Source organism: Pipistrellus hanaki, assembly GCF_964339955.1.
Source record: "Pipistrellus hanaki genome assembly, chromosome: 11".
NCBI classification, from domain to species: Eukaryota; Metazoa; Chordata; class Mammalia; order Chiroptera; family Vespertilionidae; genus Pipistrellus; species Pipistrellus hanaki.
Window position 1 is genome coordinate 25,847,053 of NC_140513.1, and position 9,561 is coordinate 25,856,613.

Consider the following 9,561-nt stretch of genomic DNA (forward strand, 5'->3'; position numbering starts at 1 on the left):
CCTGTCCCCGTCCCTCACCCCTCTGCCCACCCTCACCCCTCTGCCCACCTGTCTCCCTCTGCCCACCTGTCCCCATCCCTCACCCCTCTGCCCACCCCGTCTCCACCCCTCACACCTCTGCCCACCTGTCCCCGTCCCCATCCCTCACCCCTCTGCCCACCTGTCCCCATCCCTCACCCCTCTGCCCACCTGTCCCCGTCCCCATCCCTCACCCCTCTGCCCACCTGTCCCCGTCCCCATCCCTCACCCCTCTGCCCACCTGTCCCCGTCCCTCACCCCTCTGCCCCCCTGTCCCCGTCCCCATCCCTCACCCCTCTGCACCATGGATTATGCAGGGCCCTATGCAGGGATCTGGGTCTTTACCCAAAGCTACGGGAAGCAACAAATTGGGGGCAGAGGAAAGAGCTGGTGAGATGGGTGTTTCTGAAAGACCCTGCTGGCTGCTGAGTGGAGGGTGGGCCAGGGGTGCAGAGCAGATGGGGTGGGGGCGGGGGTGCTGGGCGGTGAGCAATGGGACTTCTGAAAGAACGTGTTTGCGGGAGACTGGACATCTCAGACCGGACCTGTGGTGCCTGGTGGGGACTGGGCCGGACTGGAGGTGGGCTGGGAGGAGGGGACCCTCGCTGGGCTGGAAAAATCAGGAAGTCAGAGGGACAGAGGAAGAAAAGGGACCAGGAAGGACAGCGTGGGGCGGTGAATGCGGGGAGAGGGGGGAGAGTGTGGTGGTGCTGGGTTCAGAGATGCCTGAGGGATGGAACGGAGCCCTTGCTCAGTGGGGTCATGACCTTGGAGAGGGCGGTCCGGGGGGCTAGGATAGGGAAAGAGTAAGTGGGTGAGGCCAGGTCAGCAAGGTCAATAGTGGACAGAAGTCACATCAATCTGGATCTGGAATGGAACCCCATCCACCCAACGCACCCGTCCATCTCTCCATTATCCACCCATCCACCCATCCACCCACCCATCCACCCACCCATCCACCCACCCATCCACCCATCCATCCACTCATCCACCCATCCATCCATCCATCCATCCACTCATCCACCCATCCATCCATCCATCCATCCACTCATCCATCCACCCATCCATCCACCCATCCACCCATCCATCCACCCATCCACCCATCCACCCACCCATCCATCCATCGCTCTGTCTCTCTGCAGCAGCAGCATCCACCCAGCCCCACCCTGTCCCCGTGCCCTCCGAGTCCTCCTGTGCCAGGTCCCCGTGGTGTGCGAGGGGCGGGGACAGAGCGGCCACGTCCTGCCCCGAAGAGCTCACCCACAGAGGGGAGACCGCCTGCCACAGGTGCTGGGGCCCCGGGCAGAGGGGCACGGGTGCCAGAGGAACAGAAAAGCAGCCTCGCAGGGTCTGGGGTCTCAGGAGGGAGGGGACCCCAGGCAGGAGGCCGCGCTTGGGTGGGGAAGGCCCCGAGTGATGGCTGCCGGAACCCGGGAGTGCCCCTCCCTCCGTGGAAATGGGGGACCCGGGGGAGCTAGGAGTGAGGGCTACAGAGAGCCCTCAAACTGAGCTCGCTCCATTGGGCGGGAGCCTGTCCCCAAGGCCCGGCTGATTGCGGGAAGGGAGTAAACTGGAGGATGAAAGAAGCATCAAGAAGCATCGGTTAGCCCTAACCGGTGTGGCTCCGTGGATAGAGCGTTGGCCTGCGGACTGAAAGATCCCGGGTTTGATTCCGGCCAAGGGCGCGTGCCTGGTTGTGGGCTTGAACCCCAGTGTGGGGCATGCAGGAGGCAACCGATCAATGATTCTCTCTCATCATTGATGTTTCTGTCTCTCTATCCCTCTCCCTTACTCGATGAAATCAATAAAGAAATATATATATTTTTTTTTTTTAAAGAAAAAAAGCATCATCGGTTAGTCCTGCCATTACCCCAGGTCACATTCACCCTCTGTCCTCCTCCTCGCTGTCTTTTCGCCCCAGGCCCGGGGCAGGTAAGCCACCAGGAGCCCCTTCCCCTCTCTCAGCCAGACCCCGTGTCTCCTGGGCCTTCAAACCCAATTCTCGGGCCGGGAGCGGATTTGAGGGGAAGGAGCCAGAACTTGCCCTCGGAGCCTCTGGCCAGATGCCACCCCAGGGGAGGTGCCCGCAACTGCCAGCGGTGGGGGCAGAGCTGTCCGAGGGGCTTTGGGTGGGCTGAAGAATGAGGATGGTGGCACCCACAGGGCGGTCCAGTGAGGTCCGGGCCCAGGGCCGTGGGCAGGACAGGGACGCGGAGCCATGGACAGGCAGCCTGGAGCCAGGCCGCAGGCTGAGGGCCCGCAGTCCCCTTGGCAGAGGGGAATTGACAGGCTGCTAAAAACTAGGTCACTGCGCTCCCAGAACATGGGAAGTCCAGAGAAATAAAAGTGAAAGTTCCAGTGCTCACTGTAAGCTCCCGCCCAGTCCCACCGGGGCCAGTCCCCGGGGGCAGGGCTCCCAGGAAGGAGGTCAGGAGAACTTCCTGGAAATCAGGGCGGGAGCCCTCCCTCCCCACCCTCTGGGAGGCACCCCCACCCCTGCCCAGGAGTCCCTCACAGCACCCAGCACCCAGCCAGGCCCAGCCCAGGCGGCTCCTCACAGCCTCGGCCCCAGGGAGGCCCAAGGTCAGAGGGAGCTTACCCTTCCCCGCCTCACAGGGAGAGCCTCACAGCCAGGCCAGCCCACAGGGGAGAGGGATCCTGTGCTCACAGGAGGGCCCAGGGAGGAGGCTTTCGGGGTGCCGCCTGGAACGAGGGAGCCCTCCTTCTGCCGGGGGCTGGGCTGTGCGCCCGCCCCTTTACTGTGTTCCGGCAGCCATCACTCGGGGCCTTCCCCACCCAAGCGCGGCCTCCTGCATTGTAGGCAGGCCCCTCTGCCCCTTGGCAAGAAGCTGGATAAACACTTTTGCCACACTGTCCACACCCAGCCAGAGGCACACCCCGCTTGGGTGGAAAAGCCAGAGGACAAAGAAAAACATGAGGAGAAAAAGGTCAGAGGGAGCTTACCCTTCCCCGCCTCACAGGGAGAGCCTCACAGCCAGGCCAGCCCACAGGGGAGAGGGATCCTGTGCTCACAGGAGGGCCCAGGGAGGAGGCTTTCGGGGTGCCGCCCGGAACGAGGGAGCCCTCCTTCTGCCGGGGGCTGGGCTGTGCGCCCGCCCCTTTACTGCTCCCCACCACGTGTGGGAGCTGCCCTTTGATTAAAATGGGGAAACTGAGGCTCGGGACGGGAGGTGACCCGGACACATTCCCACAGCTGGTTCTTCACCCCACGCCCCCTCCAAGGGGTGCAAGTCAAAGGAAGTCACCGAGACAGCGGGATGGACCAGCCCCGGAGGCGGGCTGAGCTCAGAGAGGCGGGCAGCGGCCTGCAGATGAGAAAAGAACTGAGGGTTCAGACTGCCTAAGGGGCCCCAGAGGAGCTGCAGGGGGAGAAGCTCCTGGGGCAGGTCTGGGGCTCGAGGTCAGAGCCGCTGGGAGGCGGAGGGGCTGTCTGGGGCTGAGGGGAGGGAAGGGGCTGGGCTGAGCTGCCTGCGGGAGTGGAGGGCACAGGCCTCTCCAATGGGGCTGACCTGGGGGCTCGGGAAGGTCCTTTGGGGTCTGGGCTTCTAAATGCCAAAGCCTCTAGGAGGTCTGTGCCCCTCCTGCCCTCCCGCCTCTCTGCTGGCTAGCACAGGCTCCTCCCTCAGCATCTGTCCTCACCGGAGGCCCAGCCTGGCTCATCTCTCCCCCCACTCCCCACCAGGGGCCCAGCATGTCAGAGGCCGGGGCAGGGATTGTAGGCAGGCCCCTCTGCCCCTTGGCAAGAAGCTGGATAAACACTTTTGCCACACTGTCCCCTCACCAAACCAAAACTTCATGACTAGCCTCACTGCAGTGGCAGCCTCTCCCAGGAGTGGAATTTTAAACCCATCAGTCTCGAATTTCCTGATCCCTAAAGAGGCGATCTGCCAAAAGACCTGCTGCTTCCCTCAGGGGAGATGACCTGCCTAAAATAACCCGCCTTTTAACTTCTCAGCCTCACCCTCCTCATGCCTAGAAAAACCTTCCCATTGCTAGAAAGCCCCATGAACTGCTGAGCCCCAAGAACTGCTGACTGAAGCCCATTAGATCTTCAAAGGTTCTCGGACGGATATTGTTCTTTAACACTGGAAAGGGCTCTGGTCCCACCTCTGGGGTAAAACTGGTTTATCGGGAAGAAAGAATAAAAAGTTGAGGTGTGTGTGTGGGGGGGGGGGGGGGGAGGGGGAGAAAGAGCAGTTTCTGTTCCAGGGTTCCAGGAAATTCAAGAAGCAAACACCAGCTCTGCCTCTGTCTGGCTGTGTGATTTTGATCAAGTTGCTTAATCCCTCTCTGCCTCATTCCGCCCCCCCCCCCCCCGCACCCTCACCCCCATCGCCACCCCCCACACACACACACACACACAGAGAAAAACGGAGATAGCAGTGTCTACCTCACAGGGCTGCGGTGAGAATGAAAAGAACTAATCTATGTCATCGCTTTAGGAGAGTTCTGGAACGCAGTGAACAGCTATGCGGTGTCGATTATAATTACTATATCATTACCAACAAAGCCCCATCTTTGGGAGACACTGTCCCATCGGATCCCAATCTGCTGGTATTTGTACCAATCTTTTTTTTTTTTTTTTTTTTTTTTTTTTAAAAACAACCTGTATTTTTATTGATTTCAGAGAGGAAAGGAAAAGGAAAGACAGAAACATCAGTGCTGAGAGAGAATCGTTGCTCGGCTGCCTCCTGCACGCCCCTCACTGAGTTTCTGCCTTGCCACCCGGGCAGGTGCCCTGACCAGGAACTGAACCGTGACCTCCTGGTTCATAGTTTGACACTCAACCACCGAGCCTGGCCAGCCGGGCCATCTCAATCTCCGATGACCTCTTTCCGCACCTCCGAGCTCAGATGTTGGCGGAGTGGATGAATAAGCAAGCGAACTGGACCACAGTCTTCTCTCCACAGATGAGGAAGCTACCGACTCTGGGAGCACATGTGAGTTTCGCAATTTCACACAGTGAGTCCACGTTCAAGCCAGACCCAAGAGCAGCCTCCTGTTTCAAATCTCTCCTCCTTTCCTCTTTACGTGTACTTCCCTTTCCCCAAGCAAGATGGCGGTGAGTGGTTCCTGCTGCTCCTTGGCAGATAACCGGCACCGAGGGACTGAGGCAGCCAGGGCAGCCGTGTCTGTTCTCCAGCCCTGCCCGTGGCCGGCCACGCAGGCCTGCCGGGGGCGCCGGGCAAGTCCCTGCCTCTCTGGGTTCCACATCCCATCCGTGTGGGAAGGAAGTATGACATCTGTGGGCTTTTTTTTTTTTTTTTTTTTTAAACGCAGGGAAACCCTTTCTTTGAACTTCCCCCCTCACCCCCCCAGCAAAACCAACAGATGAAAATGGAACAGCTGGAACTGATGTGGCCCCCACAGCCACACCCTGCAGAGGTGTCAGGCCCCGCTCAGTAGGAAATTCCTGGGCTAGCTGGTCCCTAAGTGCTTTCTGCTCTGATGGCAGAGGTGGGTGGAGGGGACACTGAGATTTTCAGAGGTAATCAGAGGAGTCCCCACTGAGCCAGAGTCCGGGCTGAGGAGGAGGCGGGGAGCAGGCGGCAGGAGATCAGGTGGCAGGGGAGAAAGCCCACATCCGGGAAGCCAGGGAGCTGGCTTCAAATCCCAGTTTGGCCGAGACCGGTTTGGCTCAGTGGATAGAGCGTTGGCTTGGGGACTGAAGGGTCCCGGGTTCGATTCCGGTCAAGGGCATGTACCTTGGTTGCGGGCACATCCCCAGTAGGGGATATGCAAGAGGCAGCTGATCGATGACTCTAACTCTCTATCTCTCTCCCTTCCTCTCTATACAAAATCAATAATATATTTAAAAAATAAATAAATAAATAAAAAATAAAAATCCCAGTTTGTCCACTTACTGGTCAAGGTCCGAGTATGGGCATGGTACTCAACCTTTAAAAATCTTTACAATTGATAGACAGTAGCTCCAAGCCTGGCGTGCACCAGGAGCTTAGCGATTGGTAAGTCACTATATTAGGGACTAGATGTTTCCACGGAGCCCATGGCCTGCGCGGAAGGCCACGGTCTTTCTCTGCCCCCAGCACAGTTGCTGCAAACTGAGCCCAGCAAGGTGGGCGACGGACCTGAGGTCTCTGAACACGGGGCTGAGCATCTCCCGGGAGGAAAGCTGTGCCAGCTCAGTGCCAGTTTCCCAGCAATGCCTACCAACCCCGAGTGGCTCTGTGGTTTCTCTGAGATTTAAGATTAAAAGGAGTCAGGCTCCTATGAGGAAACGAAGGCACAGAAGAGGCAGGGACTAGCTCCTTACAACGGTCTCTGTGAAACCACACCAAGCCCCTTATGGCTACATGCGTGTGAGCGCTACGGGCACAGCGCAGACCTCGGCCGGTGGCCTGCAGCCTCAGGGTGGGGCCTGCCCTGAAGGCCCGTTGGGCCTGGGTTACCCGGAAAGGTCACTTCCTCTTGGAGACCCTTAGAGGAGCCAGCACTGTCCTGGGGGCTGCCAGCCTTTGGGAGAGACAAATACAACGCATGTGGCTATGAGGGCCAGCATTCTGGAAGGTCCCTGGTTGTGTGTATGTGTGTGGGGGGGGGGGGCGGGGGGGGCGGGACGGGGTGGTACCTGCCTGAACCAGCTCTAACCTGCCCTCTGCCACTGCCCCCTTCCTCGGAAACCCGCTTGATTCTGCATCTTCAGTCTGAGAAGGTGTCACCACCATCCTGCACCCAGGCATCCCTGTGGCACTTGGCTCTCATTTACAAGTCGGTCACCGAAATTGGCTTGAGGGTGCCGCCTCCCAAACACAACCTTCCCCCTCTCCAGTTGCTTAGAGCCTCTGTCACCCGTTAACTGAGTTAACCCTCTTCCTGCCCCACCTCTGCCCTGAGCACCCTCTTCCTGCCCCCCACCTCTGCCCTCTTCCCCCTGACCCACCCCCTGCCACTTTGGGTTAACTCCTCTCTCTGGCACTCCAGGCCTCAGGGGGAAAGTCCGAATTCCCAAGATGCTCTGGGACCTGAGCGCCTCCCCCAGGGGCCCCCAGCAGCCCCTTGGCAGAGGGGATCGCTCCTTCCCCGGAGCTCCCACTGCTCCCGCCTCCCGTCTACTGGTTTCCCGGCTCTGACTGAAGCCCGTGAGGGCTGTCTCTCCTTCCCCGAAGATTAGACTCATTGATTCATTTCACAATCCAAGCACACACTCCTGCGGACCAGGCTCATGCCCTCCGCGGCACTGAGTCCACAGTACACGGCTGACAGACGGTGGCTGGACGGGGAAAAGGGCGGGACAGAGGGAGCAGGAAGGCAGGCAGAGATGGACAGATGAGTAATGAACAGACAGAAGAACGAGCACTCCGCGGCTCGCAGGGCAGGAGAATTGCTCCTCGGGGGAGGAGCTAGCAACCACTGATTGAAAGGCGGCTTTAGAGAGTGTGGTTTTCTCTCCATCTACAGAGAAAGGAGTGGACTCCTTAAAGTGCTTGCTCACATCTGCCACGCTCTTGCCCCATCACCACTACCGTCATTTTAGCCTCCTGACAGCCCCTTCCGTCACCTTCCCACACCGGGAAGGGCCCAGGGGGTCACTGGGCCACCTCACGGGCCAGGTGGGGAAAGAGCCCTGCTCCAGATCACACGGCAGGTGGAGAGCTCAGCCAGGGCTGAAGGCCAGACCTGTCCCCACGGCGGGCGAAGGCAGTGTGAGACCAAAGCCAGGGGAGGCATGGGCTCCTCCTGGGAGGCAGTAGCCAGGCCCAGATCGTCAGGGCCCCGTCTGGGGGGCGGCCAGGAGTGCGGTGTCTGCGGGAAGCAGTGTCCCACGCTGACTGTTCAGGGGGAGGGGGCTGCAGCCAAGAAGAGACCTGCCCCCCTTTGGGGGGTGTTGTGGAGGAGGGGAAGCCAGGGGCGGCCGCTCAGCCCAGAAGTTGAGTCTACAAGGCTGGGGGAGATTTCAGACCTCAGAGAAGGGGGAGGGGCAGTGATGGTGGTGGTGCCGGGAAAGGGAGCCGGGGGATGGGACCAGCGTGCTCGCCTCCGATGGCCGAGTGGAGGAGGTAGGAGGTGAAGAACACCCACTCCCGGGGGACCCCAAGTTGGGGCTGGAGAAGGTGCTCCCTCACCTGCAGGCAATGGGAGGGGGGGTGTTGGGTGTGGCAGGGTAGGATCTGCATTGTAGAAAGTTCACCCTGGGCAGCCAGCCGAAGGGCTGAGCAGGGGCCACCACCAGGTCGGAGAAAAAGGGGAAGCTGGAGTCTGTGCCCTGGTGGGGCCCGGCACACACAGCCTGGCACCCACCCTGGCACACGCAGCCTGGCACAGAGGGGGCCTCAGGGAGGAGGGGCAGCGGCAGAAGGATGCTCGAGCTGTCTGTCCCTCGGAGGGCTGGCTGGCGCCGCTCCGCGGGGAGAGATGCTGTCACACTTTGGCTTTTCCCAGCTCCTAGCTCCGTCCGCCAGACACAAAGCAGCAGCCACGCCTCGGCCGGACCCTGGCGCCTGGAAGCCCTCCCTCCCGGCTGCCTTCTCTGACTCCCGGGCAGGGGGTCCCTCCCTCCATCCCCCTTCCCTCCCTCCCTCTCCGGGGTCCCCACGGCCACCCCGGCCTCCCGCAGCCCCGGAAACTGCCCCCGATGCGCCTCCGGGCGCTTCTCTCCCCGCGCCCTCCATCCCGCCCGGTCCCCGCCTGCAGCCCGCGCCCCGGCGGCCCGACCCCGGAGCTCCCGCCGCGGGGAGGAGGCGGCGAGCATCCCGGAGCCCCGGCTCCGGCCCCGGCGCCTCACCTGACTTGCCCATGTCCGCTCCGGGGCTCCCGCTGCCTCTGCGGTCGGGGCCGGAGCCGCTGGGGTAGCCCCGGGGGAGGGGGGGCCTCCGAGCCCCGCCCCGGCCCGCCCGCCGCCTTATAAGGAGCCGCCGCCGCCGCCCGGCGCCCGGGGCCACCGCCCGCCCCGGGGCGGCGCTGCGCCCCAGCCTCCCGGGCCCCGGAGGCCCTGCCCGCGGGGCTGCAGGTACAGCCCGGGGCTCCCCGGGTGCGGGGCCCGGGCCTCAGCCTGACCCTCACGGGACCGGCATCACGCGCCGCCCAGCCCCGCAGCTCAGTATCCGCTCGGCGGCTGCGGGGCCCGCAGTGCGCACCCCGGGGCGCTGGAGGCCGATCTGGCGGAGCCGGAGCTCTCCCGCCGCCCGGCCCGGCCCAGTGGCACCGGGCAGGGCCGTCCTCCGCCCGAGACATTCCCTCCGGTGCGAACTCCGGTGGAGTTGGAGTGCGGGCTCACCTCTGCCGGTCCGAGTCCTCCCCATCCCTCAGGGCCTTGGTCCCTTCGCCTTCCTGGCCTTGGGGGCAGCGGTGGGCACTCGCCGGGCACTGGGAAGCCTGGGTCCCAGGGACGGCCCCGCCCTGGGTGAGAGGGGCGCCAGCCTGAGGGCCCAGCCGAGGGGGACTCCGCGGAGTGACTTCTCCTGGGCAGGGAGCTCAGCCCATGCTAACAGAAGGACGCTCATTGACAAATCCTCCAGTCCATGGGCTCATTTAGCTTTAGCTTGTAGATTATAGGCGTATGGT

General features: G+C 61.9%; 1 protein-coding gene across 2 annotated transcripts in view; it reads right to left on the reverse strand.

Annotated features, from left to right (window-relative positions):
- GLIPR2 (GLI pathogenesis related 2) overlaps positions 1-9,314 on the reverse strand; it is a 19,166-nt gene extending 9,852 nt beyond the window's left edge. Inside the window, exon 1 of one of the 2 annotated variants that reach the window (XM_084898900.1) lies at positions 9,275-9,314. In XM_084898900.1, the coding sequence (XP_084755026.1) occupies positions 9,275-9,299 (25 nt within the window). In that variant the 5' untranslated portion in view covers positions 9,300-9,314. Of the gene's footprint in view, positions 1-8,782; positions 8,879-9,274 lie in introns of those variants that run through there. The other variant, XM_084898901.1, reaches the window with a different exon arrangement.
- Positions 9,315-9,561: the final 247 nt, after the last annotated feature.